The 23,144-nt window shown below is 36.8% G+C and overlaps 1 protein-coding gene across 1 annotated transcript in view; it reads left to right on the forward strand.

Annotated features, from left to right (window-relative positions):
* Positions 1-23,144, forward strand: part of DMD (dystrophin) — a 2,123,521-nt gene that overhangs the window by 1,236,003 nt on the left and 864,374 nt on the right. The window contains exon 45 of the mRNA XM_060138437.1: positions 13,119-13,294. Within this exon, the coding sequence (XP_059994420.1) occupies positions 13,119-13,294 (176 nt within the window). The remainder of the gene's footprint in view (positions 1-13,118; positions 13,295-23,144) is intronic.

Here is a 23,144-nt window from a genome sequence, read left to right on the forward strand (position 1 = left end):
TGACATTTGCTCATCTCCAGTGATAACATAGTTCCTCAAAGACCACTGACAGCAGGGTAGGACCATACTGTGCAAGTTCTCTCATTTCCCCAGAATATAATTGGTCTGAGGCCAGAAATTTTGGCTCATTTAGAGCAGCAAGGTGCTCTTTTAAAACTCCCTCACCTATTTTGGACTTCATTTCTCTCATACAGTTATGCCTTTTCCAGTCTGATGAACATTGTCCCTGACAGAGCAGACAAGCAGAGGAGCTGGGCATTTCTGCTTTCTGTGTCATCTCTATCCCTCACCTTCCCCTTCTTCCCCAATCAGTGACCCTATCTCTTTCTGGTTCTTCTTTCTCCAAATGAAAGTGAAAAGGCCTTGGATGTTGTTTTTAACATCGTCACAAGTCTTGTTCAATTCCAGGCTCAACTGTTCCTCACTGTTTCTATATTGTTCTTGATAGTATTTGCCCTCAGTTATGCATCTCTTATTTCATCCCATGTTGACACACTTTTAGAATCTGAGCTCGTTTAGGATCCCCTGTGTGGTGGCATGCATCTTGTTAAACACCACACTGCTTTATAAGACCTCTTTGGGATTATTTGCGATTATGTTGTCAAAATTTTATTTTTGAAAGTCTCACAGGCTTCTTGAGCCATTTTCTCTTTCAGAATTTAAGATCATGGGATCACTATGCTTTCCCCCCTTCTTAATCTAAGAAGATTAGATTAATTAATCTTAATTAATCTTAATCTAAAAGATGGATGCCACTTTACTTGTCTTAACAATTGTTCAAATCGATCATAGTATATAGGGATAAAAAAAATAGTATAACATCCCTGATGGTTCATTAAGTCTGTCCCTGTATAACCTGATCAGTCTTCTGAACTCTCTTAAATTCTGTCTGCAAATGACAGAGGTTTGGCAATCAGCCTTTCTTAGTTTTCTTGCATAAGGAACATCTATTGATATATATGCTTTGTGAAGTGAGAAAGAAGTTAAATTTGTTAGAAATCTTCATTCTTAACGTGGCTAAGGTAGTGTTTAAGTGAGGAGAGATAAGTATTTGAAAGTGATATTATTCTTACTTCTTAATAGAAGTAAAATTTATAAAACATAAAACAGACTTATTTGGGATGGGAGGAAAAGCTTATTCTTATATAAAATTTGAACCTATTTAGTTCTTCATTTCAGTCTCTCAAGACACTTTCACTTAATATTCAGATTCTGCCATTTCATTTATTTTCTATGCTTTCTTGATCTGTATGACTGTAGCAGATAAATAAGGAAGTGTAGAAGGATGTCCCAAGAACTGGGAAACAAAGATATTGTGTTCAATTTAAGTTTGTCAAGTGATTCCACTCGTAAAACCAACACCTCAATTGAAAAAAATAAATATTTCCATTGCTTCATGCCACATTCCAGTCAATTCCTACTCCCTGTAGGCACCTGTTATCATTTCTATCACCATAGATTCGTTTTGTCAGTTCTTGAATCCATATAGATGGAATTGTGCAGTATGTGCTATTTTGACCAACATACTACTTTTGAGAGTCATCCATGTTGTGAGTATATCAATAGTTCACTCCTTTTTATTGCTGGTTAATATTCACATTGTATAAATATACCACAATTTGTGTATTCTTCCGTTGATGGACATTCAGGCTGCTTTCAGTTTGGGGATATATGAATAAAGACACTATGAATGTTTGTGTACAAGTCTGTGAGCATATGTTTTCATTTCTTTGGGGTAAATACCTAGGAATAGAGTGGCTGAGTCAAATGTTTAAATTTATAAGATAGCACAAAACACTTTTCTAAAGTGGTTGTGCCGTTTTATACTCCCACCAGTGATGGTGGAGCTGTCCCTTAGCTCTACATCCTACCAATATTTGATCTTAAGAGTCCTTTTAATTTTTGCCATTTTGTGGGATTTGAAGTGGTATCTTGTTGCGGTTTTAATTTGCGTCGCTCTGATGACTGACAATACTGAACATCTTTTCATGTGTTCACTGGCCATTCATGAACAGAGATCATTTGCCTTCTTATTGGGTGAAAGTAATATTTTGAGGTCATTGATATAACTTGGAAACTGGAAATGACAGAGACATTTCCCTGCTTTTTAAAAAATTGTCTCTGAAGACTCCATTGCACAGCAGTGTTGCTGCTTGGACAGCGGTACATTGCCTTTGTAGAAGCCCTGCTCCATGGACATCCCTGTCACTAATATGAAGTGGCAAACATTTTAATTTTCTTTGACTAGTTGCTGAAGATTGTCTCTTCAGAGCCATCACCAGTAACTTGTTGCTTAGAAGCCTACTAGGTGTTTTAAAATACAGAAATATAATCATTATTTTTACCACATGTAATATGCTTATTCATTTAGTTATGTAGCCAACAAACTTTTACTGATTAACATGGTGGAACACTCAAACATAAAGAAAACAGTGTTCTGGGCTTCCCTGGTGGCACAGTGGTCAAGAATCCGCCTGCCAATGCAGGGGACACGGGTTCGAGCCCTAGGCCAGGAAGATCCCACATGCCGTGCAGCAACTAAAGCCCACGTGCCACAACTACTTAGCCTGCGCTCTAGAGCCCATGAGCCACAACTACTGAAGCCTGTGTGCCACAACTACCAAAGCCCAAGTGCCTAGAGCCCGTGCTCCGCAACAAGAGAAACTACCACAATGAGAAGGCTGTGCACCGCAACGAAGAATAGCCCCCGCTCGCATCAGCTAGAGAAAGACCGGGAGCAGCAACAAAGATGCAAGGCAGCTTAAATAAATAAACAAATAAGGAAGGAAGGGAGGAAACAGTGTCCTTGCACTAAAGAAACTCATAAACTTGCAACCAAAATAAGGATGTTTAATTTTATATGGACTATGAAAGACATCCTACAGTCGATAGGCAGTAGAATTTTGCGGGATAGATGCCTTCTAGTTGAAATTGTATTCGTAAGTGTGATAGTATTTGGGGTGTGTTTTCATTTATCCATTTAACAGACGTCCTTTGAGCACTGCTATGTAGCTGGCACTTTGCTAAGCACTAGAGTGAGAAAACCAGTGATGATTCTGTCTCCCGGAGCTCATAGTCTGATGGACTGAAATGAAAGGATTGCATAAGTAGAAACAAGGGCATTTGTGATGGAGGAAAGAGAATGGCAAAGGTCTAGGGAATGGCCGAGGAATCACTGTGAGTTGTCCATGGATAAAGAAGTGTAGAGTCAATTTGAGAAGCCTAGAAAGGTTTCTCCCAGGATACTATGAGGTTCTGAATGTTACCTAAGCTATTTGGACTTCATTAAACAGGTAATGAGGATTCAGTATGTATGTTTGAGCAGAGAATCAACCACCAGCACTGCCCATCAGGAGGATTAATCTGGAAAGGATATGTATGATGTTTTGGTGTGAGAAGCGATGAAGGAAAATAGTTGGGAGGAACTATTACTAACATGGGTGAAATGTGGTGAACAACCAGCGAGGGAGGGGGAAGTAACAGTGATGGAATCAACTGGGCAGGAGGTGTAACATTTAGGATCAGTAAGACTTGAATTGGGGAAAAGAAAGAAAGGGATGAAACAAAGATGAACTGGCATCCTGGTAACTGGGAGAATACAGATGTCATTCAAATAAAGAGTAAACTCAACAAGAGAAAGCAGTTTCAAAATGATGTTATTGTTGGCTTCAAAATGTTTTCTTTGAGTTTAAGAAACATTTAAAAGTTTAATGTTTTCTTTGACCTCTTTGGGTTTAAGTCAAATGGAAATGTGCCGAAATGCTAAGGAGTGGTTGAGAAGGAAGCTTCACTAGACATAAAAAATTTAGAAAACGTTAACATTTGATAATTGAATCTTTTCCACTACACAAATTAGATGTCTAAGGAAGTGAACAACACCTCTTTTTGTACCTATCTCTGATCTTTTAGGGATTCACATGAGTAATTCCAGAAATTTTAACAGAAGACTTGCTTAAGTCCCCTGGCTGTTTTATTCTTAGGTTCCTCTCATTTGTATATAGTTCAGCAAGATACAAATTGTTGACAGTGTACAAATATGTTAATAACAGAGAGAATCCATGCTTGTGCCTGATTTGTCTGATTTCCAGAGGATGTGCTCAGTCAACAACAGCTACACAATTGTCTTTTATCATCTTCTCATCTAATTCCATGAAGAAGAGGAGCATTGCCATACAACAGATAATGAGTTGGAAAATAAGAAAGCTAACCTCAGAAATTAAGGCTTTAACAAAAAAGGGTAGCTTGTGTTTAATGCCTGTGTAACTTGGCAAGAGGGACATATAAGGCTTAGCGATGCCCAACGTGTGCTTAGAGGTGGATTGTTAGTGGATGTCTTGGGGGTTCTGTAATCTAAGCTAATGTTTAAAATCAATTAATTGATGTTAGACACAGGGATCTGTTTTTATCCCTCTTTATTTCTGGGCCTTTCCATTCTCACGGGCCTGAGAAACTAAACCTTACTTTGATAACTTGTTATTTGTGGTAAGAGATGAGACTTTAGTGAAACACAATTATTTTTTAATGTCTCTCTTCCATACTAGGGTGTTGAATATATTTCAAAATTTTACTTTTAACCTTTCTCAGATGGGAAACCATTCAAGAGTACTGTCATATCTTGCCTAGTTTTATGCTCAATTTATCAGTGAATATTTCTTGAACCAATATTAAGGTAAGCGGTATGCAGCACTGTGTCCAGTGCCTCAGGCTTTGATAATCATAATTACCACAATCTCTGTGTTTCTTCTCCTGATCATCTCCCCAAACCTAGGTACATATATGTATACACACACAATCATATACACAATCACACAAGTAATTGGTCTCTTTTACAGATCATCTCCATAATCTCATTATAATACAGTGTTGTGTATGTAGTTATTTGCTTGCAATTCTCTCTGCCATGAAACTGAGTATTGACAGGAAAATACGAACCTATTTGTCACTGTAAAGGTATCAGATACAAAATAGTAACCTAACTGTTTGTTGGAGTGAATCATACTGAAGAGAATACTTACCTGCATTGAACAGTTTACCTATACTAAACAACCATTTAGAGATTATGCCACCGTTAAAGCACATAGAATTCCTTTGAGTACAGAAAAGGAGTTTGTTAAGGGACAAGTTTAATTCCTGATCTCTTATTCATTCTCTCATGAATATATTTTAATTCATCTTTGTCCAGTGATTTTTAGCAGGGGGTGGGTCAAATATAGGGTAAGTAGGTACAAACAGCTTTATGAGAGCGATACTCTATTTTTTTTTGAAATGGAGAATTGTACTGCCTCTCAACTTTCTGTATTATGCACATCGTGAGATTGATCTTTTTTCCAGCAGATGAACAGAAAATGTTTCAGTGTAGAGATATAGCAAGGGCCAGTCATGACAACATTACTCCTCTCACTTTCCTGTGTAACAATTTTCATGCAAATATTCAGGGAGTCCCCAAATATGTTTGGATTATGAATGCTACCTTTGAGGTTACCCACAAAGTTTTCAATGAAAATGAAAAGTCCAACCATATTCAGAGCCAAACCCACATCACAAATTTTAGACTTAGCTCTGCCAGTAATGATCGCTGTTATATTTTCAGTCCTAATTTTTCCTCTGGGGTTCAGCCCAGTATTTCCAACGGCCCAGTTGATGTATTTTCCTTCATTCACATCTCCACTGAATGGCTAAATCCTATCTATCTACCTCCCAAATATCAATTGGTTTCATCAACTTTTCTCTGCTTGTACCACTGACTCCCCAATCCACGCTACTATTTCTCCTCACCTTAACTACACCGATAACTACTTAGGTCTTTCTATTTCCACTCTAGACCTTCTCCAATCCATCCTTCTACTGCAGCCAATGATGAACAACACTTAGCATAGTGCCTGGCCAATAGGAGATGCTCAATAGATAGTTGTTCAGTCAACAAATGACTCAATGGGTGAAAATATTTGATAAACATGGCAAGTACCAACAGGAACTACAACTTTTCAGAGCCAGTGAGATGAGATAATGAGATTAAGTGATGAGATATCTCACGTTTTTAAAACTATCCTAGTAATTACGTAGAAAGAATTTATGCCTCAAGTCATGTGTTCTATTACCGGGACCACGTAATGAAAGCATGGTCAGAGACGAGAGCCTCCTTTTGATCAGAGAAACGTCAGTTTGTTTTCTTAACAGATCTAAGTAAATGGAGAGAAAAACAGCTCGTAAATATTTCCAGGTAGTTCTCCTGGAGTTCTAATGAATGATTTAGAAGCCAAGAAGGATTGAATAAATCTGTGAACCTGGAGAGGCCTAGCCTTGATTTGAACAAAGTAAAACCTATTAACTTTGCAAAGCTGTGTGCTTTATAACAACAGTTTTCTTTAAAGCAAGGGCCACTGCTCTCAGAGGGCAGTGGAAGGCATGTATGCTCCACCTAAAGGCATTCAAATTATTAAAGTCCTAATGCCAAAACATGTCTGAGGACAGATATAATTTGCAGCCTTCAGTTTCAGATCCCCAAAGGCAGAGATTTAACATATATACTGTTTTATTCCTTTGGAATCAGCTTGAAATTGAGAAATGCGTGTTTTGGGTTTTTTTTCCCCCCAAGGCATTATTTCTTGGGGAAGGAAGAAAACAAAAGCCTGAGATAATCTGATAAAGCATGTAGTACTTAAAGTACTTTATGATGAATTCATTTGGTATCCACGTTAATAGAAGTGATAATAATGAATGTATATATCACTTATGTGGATGAGATAAACACATCCAAAGGAAATTTCATTGTAATTTGATATTAGGTAAATGCCCCATTAAAATAAATCGCTACTGTACATAATTTTCCTTTAGTTCATTGGCAGGATGTTTGCTTTGGAAAAGGAACAGTCTAATTCTAGTTTGAGGAGGAATTCTCATTATTCTTTTATAGCAACCATTATCAGGAGCAGATAGTGAATTGTACCAACGAACACATCTACTACACAGGAAAAAAGAGTACTAGATGAAATCTAACCAGACCCCCTGCTGCCTCCATTTCCTGTAACAAACTAACAAAAACATACATGTTGTTTTAGCATTATTATTAGTGGGACACAATAAATGTTTACTGAAGTGCAAAACAAATGAGACCAGGAGAAATAACAGGCTAAAAAGGTACATTTTATTTTTGATTGATCATTTGTGAAGGCTGCTCCTCTTTGATTTGATTTAGTTGGCAAATCACAAATAAAAGATCTGTAGGTCCTTAGATAAAAGTTGAATCTGAGGTACAGTTCAAGTTTATAGACATTTTATGGTCGAAAGAAGAAAAAACTCCTTCAGTATTACTTAATCCTTAGCTATAAAGTCTAATATAGACATGAACGCTACCAATGAATGACACTAAATAGAAATATTTTATAAATACCTATACAAAGGTGAGGCACTTAGCTCTCTCTCGGCTCTTCAAGGGTCCAGCAGAAGACGAACATTTAAGCTGAGCACTGAGTTTGATCTGCAAAACTTGGGACACTCGAGGAAGCAGAAAGCCATTCTGTTTTACTGGGAGTTGGAGTTAAAGTTGGAATTGGGGAGCAGCACTAGAGCAGGCTGCAAAGGCAGAGGAGAGAACAGGCTGTAGAGGCCCTTCAGACTTTGCCTGGTAGGCTAGTATTTGGTCTTAATCTTGTAGTAAATATGTAGGCATCACTCTTGATCTCCTCACTCTGGGCTCTGGACCTTGATTCTTGCCTCCTACACCTTTCATTCTTTACTAAAAAATTACCACTTTTCACTTTTTTTAATCCTTCCTATTTTTGTGTTTACTATTTTTTTTTTCACTCTTTCTCCCTCTTTCAAACTGCTGGGTTTCCCCAGTTTTAGCCATCTTTCAATCCTTGTCACTATCCTCATGAGGTGCTCTCACAGGGTCATCAAGTCTTTCATGAGGATAGAATCACCCAGCCCATGAATGGGCTAGGTTGAGTGTGTCCTGTTGCTAAGTCTGCTGTTTTCCTTAAGTATGTGTCCATTTCCTTACAGAAATTCATCATCTAACAAAAGTTGAAAGATATTTTCTGAGCACGTTAAAACCTCTAAAGATGGTCATGACTGTATAGTCTAAGCACTAACATGAGAGACAAACTTGTCCAATTTATCTTTGAGAAAAGGACCAGAAACAATTTTTCAGACTCTAACTTGAGTCCTAGGGACTGACAAAGAGGAACAGTGGCAAAGATAGTACATCATATTTTTTATGAAATTGCACCATAAATTTCTACCTGGCAGTTTCACAAATCTCTAGAGGGTTCATATTATTACATGTTTTCACTTGACCAATGAGTAAACTGAGGCAATGATTAATCTGTCTCAAAATAAAACATTAACAGACTTACCAGTAAATCACAGGATTGGATTTTTGACATATCTGCTTGTTCAGTGAAGGTTTGTTTTTCTCTCGTTTCCCTCAGTCTTTATCTTTTCTCCCAATCACTTTTTGTCGCGTCTATTTTCCTATTCCACCTAGTTTGTGATATTTTGCCAATCTTTATCTCCTACATAGCTTATCCAATTTGTCATTGTACAATTCCCCATAACTGCTTCTTAGCTTCTTCTTTTTCTTCATTTGTCACATTTTATTTTCCAGGTATTGTGTTTTGATACAGTTTTGGGAAGTTTTACAAATATACTTATTAAACTTATGCAATATTTTCATATAAAATGTACTAGTTTCTTTGTCTCATATTTTTCCCTCTATAAAAATCTATTGATAGCTGTTCCTTCCTTGCCTATAATTCTTCTTCTCTTCCCTCAATTTGACCAGACTTGGAGGACTTAGATATGTGTGTCACTTTCTATAATTTAGGAACATTTCTCAATTTAAAAAGCATACAAGAAGTTAATAATAATGCAGTAACTCTAAAACATGCCCCTTCTGCTCCCGTGCCTGCTCCACGTATTTCTTGCCTACCTTTCTTTAATAGTGTATCTATTTTGTACACCTTTGTTCCCTTTCACGCAGAGATTCTGATTCAGTTGGTTTACAGTGGAATTCTGGACTTTTATATTTTGAAAAGGCTCCCTTGGGGAATCTGATAAGCAGTCATTATTAAGAATGATGCTTTAATATTGGAATCAAAACACAATAAGCTTTCTAACTATGATGAATAACCCAATCAATTTAATTATGATTTTTTCTATCCAAAGCTAAGACTAGATGTTAATTGCCAGAGAAATAGATAAGGATGCCTATGACAACAGAACATTAATATGATATCAAAGCTTGGAAAGTTCACTGGTAGTGAATAATTTAGCACTTAAAATATTTAGAAGCTATAGAATGAAAATTAATTTCTTTTTCACTAAGTGAATAAAGTTGATTGAGGTTTTACATTTAATCTTGTAAGTCAAGTTTTATCTTTGGGCTCAGAGGCTAACTGTAAAACAACATGTACAGGTTTTTACTTCCTGTTTTGATCCATTATTTTGTCGTCTGAAGCTTTATTACTGAAAATTCTCCTCATGTCAATCATACACTATAAATACTTCTCCTGATTACAAAATCTCACACAAATGCAGTACACTATTTAATGAGCTCTTCTTTCACAAAATTTAAAAAAAATCTGAAGGCCCTGACTTGGGACTCTATATAAATGAGATTTGGATCTAACGATTTTAAATTATTGCTTCATTCTTAGCTACTCAGTTCTATCGCTTATCTGGGAACTAGAAATAATAAAACCCTTGTTGATTCTACAATTGGATTGTAAAAGTCACTGTAGCCATCAGCCATGGAGTAGAAGGGCCAAGATCAAAAATACAAAGCAAGGGGGCGGAGAGAAAATTCTGAAGCAGCTTTAGTTTATAGCATTATAACCTAGCCTCAAGAATTCTTTGATTCCTTAACGAGGATCCAGAAGGCATTTACTCTATCATGTTATTACTCAAAGTGTTGTTCCCAGACCAATGATACCAGTATCCCCTTGAAGCTTGTTAGAAGTAGAGAATTTGGGGCCTTCGACAGACCTACTGAATCAGAATCAGCAGTTTAACAAGATCTCTAGGAGATGTGCACATTAAAGTTTGAGATGCAGTGCTATAGTACACATCTGATAGGTGCTCCATGCATTTTTTTTTTTTTTTTTGCGGTACGCTGGCCTCTCACTGCTGTGTCCTCTCCCGTTGCGGAGCACAGGCTCCGGACACGCAGGCTCAGCGGCCATGGCCCACGGGCCCAGCCGCTCTGCGGCGTGTGGGATCCTCCTGGCCCGGGGCGCGAACACGTGTCCCCTGCATCAGCAGGCGGACTCCCAACCACTGCGCCACCAGGGAAGCCTGCTCCATGCATTTTAAAAAAGTATTTCTAACAGTCGTGGGTATTGGACACCATTGGAGATACAAATTAGAGTCATAATCTTTCTCCGCTAACAGCTTCCCTGACTTTGGTGTTTTCGGCAAAGGTTTCCCCATTTCAGGAGTCATTCATGATTGCATGATCCAGCTAGTTCTCCAGCCCTGTTGATTCTGCCTTAACAGTTGATGTTACCCCTTGCCTTTCTGTTTTGGTGCATTGTCTAAACTCTAGGTTTAGCCCCAATACCTACCTCACAGACTCCCGTCCTAGCTGTTTTACCTGTGTCCCTGCCTTAACATTAGCCTAAACTTTGCCTCAGAATTACCTAGGAACACAGCTCTAGCTCTGACACTCCTGTACTTATGTCATCTTCTGGTTCTCTCCAACGAATTGCAAAGTCTTTAATGAAAAGCAGACTCCTCTCTGCCCAAGCCCAATATTAATCCAGGGCTACACCTCTCCCTAAACTTCCACTCTCATACGTGACAGAGAGCCCAAATGTAGGTCAGATCACAAAAATTGCACACCATAGGCCTTGTCTTCTGCCATCCCCTTCCCCCCTGCCCTGACCCTGCATGTCCCTAAGGCCTACCTATTCTTTCAATTCCAAATTATCCCCCAAATTATCTCCTTTTCATCCTTCCACTAAGATCCTCCCCCTTCTGATCTATCATTTATTGAGCACCTTGCTTTCTCTATTCTGCTGTATATAGTGTAACAAATTATCCTTCACAAATATGTCTAATCTTGTCAGCTAGATTATACACTGCCTAAAACCTAGAAAATTGTACTTATTTCTTTGAATCTCTAGGCGGTCCAGTGATCAGTATTAATATTAATAATACCTTGGCAATGATGAGAACTCCTTCCTTCCTCCCCTCCTCTCCTCCTCCGCTTCCTTTATTCATAGATTCATGCATTCACTCAGTGGATACTTATTGAAACCCCTCATGAGCCAGATTTTATAGTAAGCATTAGGAACAAGACTGTATATAGGACACAATCTCTGACCTCAAGGATTTTATGGTATAATCGGAATATAGACACAGTTTGTTATGAACGGGGCTACCTGTTACTGTCTGTTACTACCAATGACTGTCACATGCAACAGTGATCCGAACAGGTGTTAAAGAGTGTGATGCAAGTAAAGTCAACTAGCTGCAAGGAAGTATCACGTGTTTACTAGAGCATATCTCATGCACAAGAGAGTATGGTCGGGAAAGCTTACGAATAGCTCAGTGACTGTGCATAGTTTTATGTTCATTGTGAGGTACTGTGCTCCTGGAATAATGGCCTGTTGTCATTTTTGCGGATTTAGTGAGTCTTTTAACTGCTGAAGATATACTACCAAAAATTCTAGTATTCAAAATAATAATACATGAAAGTAGTAAAAAACAAACAAACAAAGACCCAATACATTTATGTGTAATGAGAATCTAAAGGAGATTTGACCCAATCTTAGAAAACAGGCATTCATTTATTTATTTGGCAAGCATGTAATGGAGTTTGTATGTACTTGGCTCTTGGGACAGAGGGATATAAGAATATTATGTAATTAGAATCACATGTACTGGAAAGTGGTCTGCATAATGACTATCCCATCCATATATAAGGGTCTGTGAGTCCTTTAGATTGAAATATGGCAAATATCTCAAGTTCTTATATTACTTCATTTTCTAATCTTCAGGTTTAGTAATGGGTTGTAATTGCCTTACAAATTCTAGATTACCTTTTTTTAATTTTTTAATTTTTTATTTTTTTTTCTTGCAGTAAGCGGGCCTTTCACTGTTGTGGCCTCTCCCGTTGCGGAGCACAGGCTCCGGACGCGCAGGCTCAGCGGCCATGGCTCACTGGCCCAGCCGCTCCGCGGCATCTGGGATCTACCCGGACCGGGGCACGAACCCATGTCCCCTGCATCTGCAGGCGGACTCTCAACCACTGCGCCACTAGGGAAGCTCTAGATTACCTTTTTTTTTTTTTAAAAAAAAAAAAAAGGTAGAGTGCCGTTTTTATTTAACGGTAAAGGGCATTTTTAATACATATTTGGTTGTAACAGTCTTTTTTAAAAGAACTATTTTTCTGACACTCTTAAAATTTCATTTAGGATAAAAAACAAGATATTTAAGCTTGACACCGTCAATGACTTATAAAAATGTTCTGGTGGCTATAGATTATTTTTAAATTTCTCTGTACCTTAGGGATTTCTTGATAGGCTGCCCCTGAGAGCAATTAATTCTCAGTCTTATGTGGTTTTATAATGCAAAATTCATTGATGGAAACAATTTGAAATAAATTTCCTTCTCGTATAGTAATGAATTTTTGTTTAAGTATCTCGAGGCTTTTTTAAAAAATACTCTGGCTACACTATGTTTCTTCTTTTTCACCTCTCATATTGACAGTCTCGAAGAAATCTAAATACTTTCTTCATGTTTAAATTTTACAACACTTCATACAATATTAAACATGGAATATCCTTGTGGGGACAAGAAATCGAATTTGCTCTTGAGAAGGTTTCCAACTAATTGATTTGTAGGACATTATAACATCCTCTAGCTGACAAGCTTTACAAATATAAAAACGAGCTGAACTGAGAGGGTGCTTTTTTACTGACACATAAAAGGTGTCTTTCTGTCTTGTATCCTTTGGATATGGGCATGTCAGTTTCATAGAGAAACTTTCACATGGAGCTTTTTTATTTCTTTCTCTCCCAATAGAACTGCATGTGGTAGCACATTGTTTAATCTTTTCTCAAATAAAAGAACATGGGGCTTCATTTTTGTTTTGCCTTTTTGGTATCTCACAGGAACTCCAGGATGGCATCGGGCAGCGGCAAACTGTTGTCAGAGTATTGAATGCAAATGGGGAAGAAATAATTCAGCAGTCCTCAAAAACAGATGCCAGTATTCTACAAGAAAAATTGGGAAGCCTGAATCTGCGGTGGCAGGAGGTCTGCAAACAGCTGGCCGAAAGAAAAAAGAGGTAGGGCAACAGATAAAATAGGAATTCTGAAGTTGTAGTGGAGCTGTTAAAAGAAAAAAAAAAAAAAAGATTTTGTGAAAGATTATAACCAGGGTGAAAGGCACTAACGTTAAGGAGCCCATCAACAATTAATAGCAATAGTGAACTTGTTCTTTCTTTTTCTAGAATAATAAAATACGTAGCTGTTGCTAGTTAAATAGGCGGTGCTTTTTGACTGTTTTAAATTTTGAAGTTTGTTTTAAAAATCACACATGATTGTTTAAATATGAATGTCTTCAGTCTATTCCAGCTTAAACAAGCTGAGTCTCAATTATTTTTTAAAGAAGATGAGAAAGGGAAGTTATAAATGACCATTTTGTAGGAAAGACTGCTCTTTGGCTAGATTTTTTACCAGCTACAAATGTGACTTATGCTGAAAAACATGATAGTCATATTTACCTTTTAGTTCCACTACATTTCTTAGTACATTCTGGAAGGGGGACTTGGGCTGAAAACGTTCAAATCTAGAGAGGAAAACAAAACCTGAGAAAGATTAGTGTTGAATTCAATCATCATTTAACTTTCCCTTGGAATGTATCGAAAGCACAGAAAGCCAAGTGTGTGGTGCTGCAGTTGGAAAACATAGATATTTTTATAAACAGGATTTTGTATTTTGCTTCCAGTTGTTGCGAATGTTTCCTATTTCATAAGGGAGGACTTGGTCGTTATTTACCAAATGAGACTATTGTTATGAACAATGAAAACTCAGTTCTACTGCCAAGCTCTTGCTTCCTACCTACCATCTACATAATAGGTGGATTTTAATATTCAGAAAGCTAGAACAACTCGCTGATGAGCGTCTTTGGTGAGGATGTGTTAGAAAGATTTTGGAATTACGTTCATTGTCATTGCCCACCTCCTCTGGCCGCCTTTGCTCATGTTGCCATTATTCAGAAAGTAGGTACAATTCATATTGCTGTACAAAGTGAATGCATTAGTTGATGTACACACATGTGCACACACACATACACAAATCTTGCTAAAGTTAAAAAATAATAGCATCATCTAAAAACATTTTTATTTTAAATCTTGGTTTAGAAAATATTATATATATATAAAAAACAAAATATATATTGTTTTATATATTATATATATAATCATAAAATAAAGATCCAAACTTTGTAGTTAAATCGCTTCCTTGGGAAAGTCATACACTTTTTTTTTCCCCAAAATTGAAAACCTTCTATTAAATACACAACTATCCCATTATTTAAATAACTGATATATTTACACTATGGGCAGGTTTAAACCTGTATAACATCATTTCTGCCCCAGACCCAATCTAGTCCAAAATAAGATGTTAAGAAATGGGGAGATTAAGGAAAATTGAATAGCATATATAAGAATATGTTGAATTCATAAAGTGAATTAAATTGATTGGAGGATTATTTTTTCGTTATTGTATACAAGGTATTGTTTCTCATTTTGAAATACCTTACTCATATAATGTTTGAGTAAAGCTTGTTAATATTTTCCGTAACTTCTTACCTGGATTTTTAAATTCTTGTTATTGGTTATTGACTTCTAAATGCAAATTATAACTTATAAATGAAGATAGGGCAATATACGTGTTTCACCAAATAAGCTGTAAAATTTTAGATCTTTCTAAGCTTATACGAAATTGGTGTATGCTGACTCTTGTGAAATACTACACAAACTGTAGGTTAATTACAGCTAGGGATTTGGCTGTAATTGGTTAGAAAAAATTTCTCACATTTAAACATTCTGACCTACATTAACTATTGCACTTTTGTTCCTTAAAAAGTCAAGATCAGCTTCCTTGAGTTTTTTTTTAACTCAGCTTTTAAAGTTGTCTACTTCATGATACATTTAAAAAATAAATGTTAGCATATTTAAGTTTCTACTCAGATCAGTTTTGTGGCACACTCAGGATTTTTGTATCATTTAAATTTTATGAAATGTAAAGTAATAAAATATAAGTGCCATTTCTATACAAACACACAGCTATTTCCAAGCACCCAGTAGCACATAAAGTAAAAATAAGTAAAATAATATTTTATAAAGAATATGTTAACCTAACAGTTGTGGGAGGGCTGTACATGAGACTATTATTAATCACTGTCATGCTTTCAGTGCACCCCAAGCAGAAGTTAGAAGGAGATAGAAGTTATTTATTGCACAGGTGAAAAATAAGATGACTGTTCAAGGTGACAACAGTATTCTTAGTTTGCAGTGGGATTTAAATGCGTCTGTTGGAAATCAGTAATATTTCTTAGTCCATGTACACAAATGAAAAAAAGTGTATAATTTAAGCAGTTAAAGTCTACAAAAATTATTTGTAGCTTTATAGCTACATAATTTTAAACATTTCTCTTTGAAAATGTAAGCTATCCGAAATATGAGAAGAAAATTCTCAGAAAATTTCAAATAGCAGTGGACATCCATTAAGGTTAGTCTGTGTTGGAAGTAAATGAAGTATAAAATAGTCAATTAGCTGTGCAATTTAATATAGAAAATTTACTGTTGCCTCAATTACGAAGCTGAGGAACTGGATAACATCTGTAGGTTTAAGCATCATAGTAATGAGTTTAATGATGGCTTAGCCACCACAAAGGTCTTTGCAAATGAAGAAGATGCAAATGAAAACCTATTGACCATAAAGGGAAGTCATAGGTTAAAACAAAGCAAGCCTGTATATGAAGACTCTTAAGCCTCGGTCCACTGATAGAATTCAAGGGGCGCCATGAGCTTGAATGGGGGGAAATACCTCTTTGTTTTCACTAACCTCTTAACTGAAGTTGAGCATCCCCTTGCATTTTGAATATAGGCAACAAACCAGAGCAATGCTAGCAGTATCTGTGAAATCACAGATGTTCTCCTATCTCATTAGAGTTGTTACATATATCTCAAAATATGGTTCATGCTTATCACTGCTTCAAAACTGCAGTAGTTATTAGATCTACACAGTATCTTATTAATGTGTTAATAATAAACAAGCAAGCATTACTTTATCACAAATTTGTGTTTCTAATAGTTTTGAAACTATTTCAATACAATTGGCTTCCTTTGGAGTCCTATGTATTTTATATTCTGGATTTAAAAACATTATTCTGAGAAGTCTCAGGCTTCACCAGATTGCTGAAGGGGTCCATAACATTAAAACAACAACAACAACAACACTATTTCTAGTCAGTGTTCGTTTAATCTGCCCAGACCTCATTCTCATATATTGGGTTGGCTGGAAAGGTCGTTTGGAAAAACCCGAACGAACTTTTTAGCCAACCCAGTACCATGGTTTTACTCCTTTTTGATGGTGTAGTCACCATCCCCAAACATTCATTTATTTTATCCTGGAGTTTTCCAGGAGATGTACCAGTCAAGGGAATGTAGGTGGGCAGGTCTTCAAGCAATGGGTTGCTGACAACATAAGAAACTGTATTTTACTTAGAATAATGCCAGTTTATGAAAGATTGAATGAAAGAGGGAGGCAGCATAATGGGAGGTGCAATCCCTAAATTGAGGAATCTCTGAATCATTGCCCATAGCAGTAAAAAATGACCTTAAGAGATTCTCTCTCTTTTCTTTTGACGAATGTATTACTTCCTCCATTTCACAGATAAGACAAAAATTGTACTAACATATATTGAGGAATAACAACTTTAATTTAAATTTTACTGGATTGAAAATATTGCTTGAATTTTTTCTTTTCCAACATTTTTTAGTGAAAAATTTCAAGCATATAGAAAAGTTGAAAAAAAGTAGCATAATGAATAACCATATACCCTCCTCTCCTCCTCCTACATTTCTAGATTCAACAATTAACATTTCACCATATACGCTTTTTCTTTCTCTTTCTCTCTACCTCCCCAGTATCTGCCTTTATGTAATATAGGAAATAACATACGCACACAAATTTTTATTGTTTTAACAATTGCATGTAAATTATAAACTCTCTTATACTTAACCACTAAATACTTCAGCATGCATCTCCTTAGAATAATGACATGCCATATATAACTGTGAGTGTTTATCATACTCAAGAAAATTGAAAATAACACCATATTTTTAATGTCCTGTCCATGCATTTTTTCAAATTAGGGTTTTCTCCAGATATATGCCCAGGAGTGGGATTGCTAGATTATATGGTAACTCTTTTTAGTTTTTTTAAGGAACCTCCATACTGTTCTCCATAGTGACTGCACCAATTTACATTGCCACCAACAGTGTAGGAGGGTTCCTTTTTCTCCACACCTTCTTCAGCATTTATTATTTGTAGAGTTTTTGATGATGGCCATTCTCATTGGTGTGAGGTGATACTTTGTTGTAGTTTTGATTTGCATTTCTCTAATAATTAGCAATGTTGAGCACCTTTTCATGTGCCTCTTGGCCATCTGTATGTCTTCTTTGGAGAAAAGTCTGTTTAGGTCTTCTGCCCATTTTTGGATTGGGTCGTTTGTTTGTTGGTTTGTTCGTTTTTGCGGTACGCGGGCCTCTCACTATTGTGGCCTCTCCCCTTGCGGAGCACAGGCTCCGGACGCGCAGGCTCAGCAGCCATGGCTTGCGGGCCCAGCCGCTCCGCGGCATGTGGGATCTTCCCAGACCAGGGAACGAACCCGTGTCCCCTGCATCGGCAGACGGACTCTCAACCGCTGCGCCACCAGGGAAGCCCGGGGTGTTTGCTTTTTTTATATTAAGTCATATGAGTTGTTTGTATATTTTGGAGATTAATGCCTTGTCAGTAGCATCATTTGCAAATATTTTCTCCCAGTCCATAGGTTGTCTTTTCATCTCATTTATGGTTTCCTTTGCTGTGCAAAAGCTTTTAATTAGGTCCTATTAGTTTATTTTTGTTTCTCTAGGAGACAGATCCAAAAACATATCACTGCAATTTATGTCAAAGAGTGTTCTGCCTATGTTTTCCTCCAGGAGTTTTATAGTGTCCAGTCGTACATTTAGGTCTTTCATCCATTTTGAGTTTATTTTTGCATATGATGTTAGAGAATATTCTAATTTCATTCTTTTACATGTAGCTGTCCAGTTTTCCGTGCACCACTTATTGAAGCAACTGTCTTTTCTCCATTGTTTATTCTTGCCTCCTTTGTCGTAGATTAATTGACCGTAAGTGTGTGGATTAATTTCTGGGCTTTATATCCTTTTCCTTTGGTCTATATGTCTGTTTTTGTGCCAGCACCATATCATTTTGATGACTGTAGCTTTGTAGTATAGCCTGAAGTCAGGGAGCCTGATTCTTCCAGCTCCATTCTGCTTTCTCAAGATTGTTTTGGCTATTCATGGTTGTTTGTGTTTCCACACAAATTTAAGGTTTTTTTCTTCCAGTTCTGTGAAAACTGCCATTAGTAATTCGATAGGGATTGCACTGAATATGTAGATTGCCTTGGGTAATATGGTCATTTTAACAATACTGATTCTTCCTATCCCAGAACACAGTATATCTTCCCTTCTGTTTGTGTGGTCTTCAATTTCTTTCATCAATGTCTTATAGTTTTTGGAGTACAGGTCATTTGCCTCCTTAAATAAGTTTATTCCCAGGTATTTCATTCTTTTTGATGCAATGATAAATGAGATTGTTTCCTTAATTTCTCTTTCTGATATTTCATTGTTAGTATATAGAAATGAAATAGATTTATGTTTATCAATTTTGTATCCAGCAAATTGACTGAATTTATTGATGAGCTCTAATAGTTTCTGGTAGCATCTTTAGGATTTTCTATGTGTGGTATCATGTCATCTGCAAACAATGACAATTTTACTTCTTTTCCAATTTCGATTCCATTTACCTTCTATTTTCTGTATTTCTTTTAAACTGGAAGTTGGGTCTAGATGAAACTTGAAAAGATACAAGTCAAATGTTTTTGGCAAGAATACTTCATATAGGATGCTATGTAATTTTTATCACATCAGGAGATACATAATATGAGGTATTCTCAGTCTAAATGCTGCTAAGTTTGATCACTTGCTTAAGGTGGCAACCATTAGATATTGAGTTGTAAAGTAATATATTTTTATTTGAAATTAGTAAGTCATCTGATGGCTTTAATACCCATTGATGATCCTTCCCTGGCCCAATTGTTACACTGGGGACTCAAAATTATGATTTTCCTAGTTCTGACATGAATCCTACAAACTGATTTCTTCTATTAAAAAAAAAGAAAACACTTCCTTTTTTTCTCTCTTTGATCTCAATATGGACTTACGGATTCTGATTTAGTCAGTATGTTGTAATGAATTAGTTATCATTCTTGCTGATCCTCACCTCTACCAAATTTAACCAGTGGGAACCCGTTCAAGCTTTCTGCTTAAATGTCCCAGGTTCACCTTGTATTTTCCCTGCCCCAGGTATGGAATCTACCATTCTCTAAGGACCTCTGATTTCCTTCACTGGAGAATGTTATATAGAAGCCAAGACCCGGGCAGTAACACCTTCTCAAAGGAATACTGGTACCTTTCTGGCAAGCAGTACTAGGGGAAAAAATGTTTTCATGTTACTTTTGCAAGGATGCAAACATCTCTATCAATCAGAATACATCAAAATCCAAAGTAAGGCTAAGCATATTAAAAAGTTCTTATTGTGTTAGACTTCATGTAAAAGCAGTAACTTCTTATTCATTTCAGTGCCTCTACTGCTGAATTTTTGAACCAAAGTTTACCTGTATATAATCTATGCTAGTTTACCAAGCAAATTAATGGTGTAAATAAGCTAATGGGAGGCATTCCTGAATGTACTTAAGGGAAGAAATTGTTTTTTAAAGACCTTAGCTCACTGTTTGCATGCAAATAGATGCTGTTAATTAGAAATGAGCCTTATCTAATTCATTAAAATAGGCCTAGTAGGACCTCTTCTTGAAAATCTCCATTAGCAATTCATATTACTCTATGCACCCTTTGTAAGACAACTGTTTTCTATTAAGTCTTCTTCAATTTTGGCTTCTCACTAATTCAGATGTCCCTAACAAAATAGTCTTCAGACAGCACTGTTTTCTACAAAATAAAAACCAAAATTTTACTATAATTCACAAGTCTGTTTGTAGTGTAGGCCATATTTTAAATGTAGCCAACATATGCGTGTAAACCAGTGCTAAAAGCCTTTTCACACATTCAGCATTGGCCCCGCAGGATCCCTCCAGCCCTGACTCTAGTCCACTTGTTTATACCTGAACTTCCCTGGTGTCTTATCACCAGTTTTAACCCTGATTCTTAATCCAGCCCGGAGTTTGCCGACTGAGTGCCCATAAGCTGAATCTAGCTTGGAAAGCGTGTGGTCTTTTTACATAGGCACTGTTATGAAATAATTTGTCAACACTTAAAAATTGAGAGTCTTCATATTTTAAAAAAATAGGATTTTTGTCTCGTTTTGAAACCTTAGATCTGGCTACTAGGCACTCATTCCGACGTTCTCTCAAGGCATGATCAGTTGCAACAAAGTAACAGATGTTTCTTGCTGCTCAAAGTGTGGTCTCTGGACCAGAGCACAGACATTCACCCAGGAGTTGCTAAGAAATGCAGAATCTAATAAATCGTAGTCAGCATTTTAACAAGATTCCCAGGTGATTCATGTCCATCTTAAAGTTTGAGCAGCACTGGTTTGGGCAAGCAAGCCTTCTCTTCAGTTTGCCACAGTTGTTCCACCTCAGTCGTTTATATTAATTGCTTTCCCATAGACATTTGACTTAAGAATACATTATATAGACCCTTATATACTGATGATGATGATGATGGTGGTGGTGGTGGTGACAGCACTTAATATTGCCAGGAGCGGTTCCAAGTGCTTTACATAGCTCATGTAATCCTCATAACATCTCTGTTCTTATTTCCATGTCTACAGAAGGGCAATTGGAGCACAGACTGCTGAAGTTCTTTGCCCCAGATCACATAATTAGCAAGTGTTTGAACCAGGATATAAGCCCAAATAGTCCTAAGTCTCGCATTGTTATTCTAGATCCGATTTTACATTACTTAGCTTGGACCTTTAGTATTCTCTAAGATATACTTCTGTCGACTAAAAAAATATATATACAACCTAAAAGTTAAGAGTTATGTTTTATTCGGCAGACATACTGAGGCCTTCAAGCCTGGGAGGCAGCATCTCAAGTAACCCTGAGAAAACTGCTCCAAGGAGGTGAGGCGAGAGGGGAGCTAGGATACTAGGAGTTTTGCAACAAAGGGCAGGTAGTCTGAAAGTCAAAAGATTATTGTTCATTAAAGAAAACCAGCTATCTCAGGTTAAGGAATTTAGCACTTCTCTTCCTATGGGAAGATGCAAGAGTCTGGGCTCACTGAAATCATTCGTTTGATATGCACCCCAGCTGTCTCAGGCCAGTATCCTGTCTTTTCACATCCTGAGTTTCCTCAGGGCTCACCGTCAGGCATAGCTGCAGTCTTATGGCTGCTAGGTGGCAGGTATTCTTTGTTTCCTTCCTGAGTTCCCTCAGGACTCACTGGTGGAGGGCTGCAATCTCTGAGGACCGTGACATCCTTTGTTTACTGATATGGCAAGAAATATTTTATTTCTCACTTACAGTTTCTGCCCACCAGACTCTCACTTACCAAGCCCATTCCCTTACCTGGCCATACTCAGTAGCAAGTGAATAGTACATGAAATCTGTTCTGACCTATCTTTGCAAGCATGTTATCTGCCATTTTCACCATTTCAGCTGGTGTCTAAAGCATAAAATGACCTGAAGTGTTCTGTCATTCAGCTTTTGCAAAAGCCATTTACTTTTGTGTTAAATTGCCTTTCCTCTTAATTTTTGTTCAAAATCCTACCCATGCTCCAGAAGCCAACTGAAGTGCTATTTCCTCAATGAATGTTACCTGCTCTTCTCAAGCAGAAGTATTTTGCTCTCAAGTTCTTCTTGCTCCTTTTCGTAACACTCACATAACATTTTACATATCTATTATATATCATATGTACATATATTTTATTTCCCCAGCAAGATTGAAAGCTTCATGAGGGCAAGGCAACATCTTACTCTCCTCTCTATAACCCACAATACTTAGCAGAAAATCTAGTACATGTGGATGACCAAAAACTATTTTCTCAATTTAAATAGTAAAAATTTCTATCCAAATTTTTCAATTCAAATTTTCAATTTTTCAATTCAAATTAAGCTAGGCATTTAAATCTTTACACTTGACATTGTTACATAGGTTAAAAATAGATCTACAGAGCCAGAACAATTTTTTTAATGTTTTTATAATATCACATTTCCATGGATACATTTTTAGTTCTGAAAATTGGACTTGATCAGCTTTAATATTAAAAATGGAAGAAGTTGGGTTAATAACGCATAGTTTAGGTGTTCTCCAGAGTTTAATACTCTTAAGAGAAAATGACTTCAATTCCCATAGTTATTTACACCAAAAAGAAGGTCTTTGATTCAAGCACTTTGTACATTTGTTTGTGTCAGTCTTACTGGATCACAACTAGTAAATTCTAGTGATCTAAGTAGGAATTAGACTTGAAATTAGGTATTTTACCCTCATCCAACCTGTAACCAGAAGATATTTTAGATGCAATCCATATCGCCAAAGATCTATTTTTAGATTGATCAGAGAGGATCATACCGATGTTATCCACAGGTGTCTATGGAAAAGCTCATCTCTTCCCATCTGTTCTCTGATGACTCTTGAAAAGCTTTCAAGGGCATTCATAATTCTTCATCAAAAGACTATGAAAAATTAGCTTCATAGCTAATCCTTTTAGGTCCTATTTTCTTCTTTGAAACTTGGTAAATTCTAGTGAAACTGACTAGCTAGATCCAAACATGCTGTCACATTGGCTGGTACAGACAATATCACTCTCTATAGATACACAAGTGAATGCATACTC

This window comes from Lagenorhynchus albirostris, chromosome X (assembly GCF_949774975.1).
Source record: "Lagenorhynchus albirostris chromosome X, mLagAlb1.1, whole genome shotgun sequence".
In the NCBI taxonomy this organism is placed as follows: Eukaryota; Metazoa; Chordata; class Mammalia; order Artiodactyla; family Delphinidae; genus Lagenorhynchus; species Lagenorhynchus albirostris.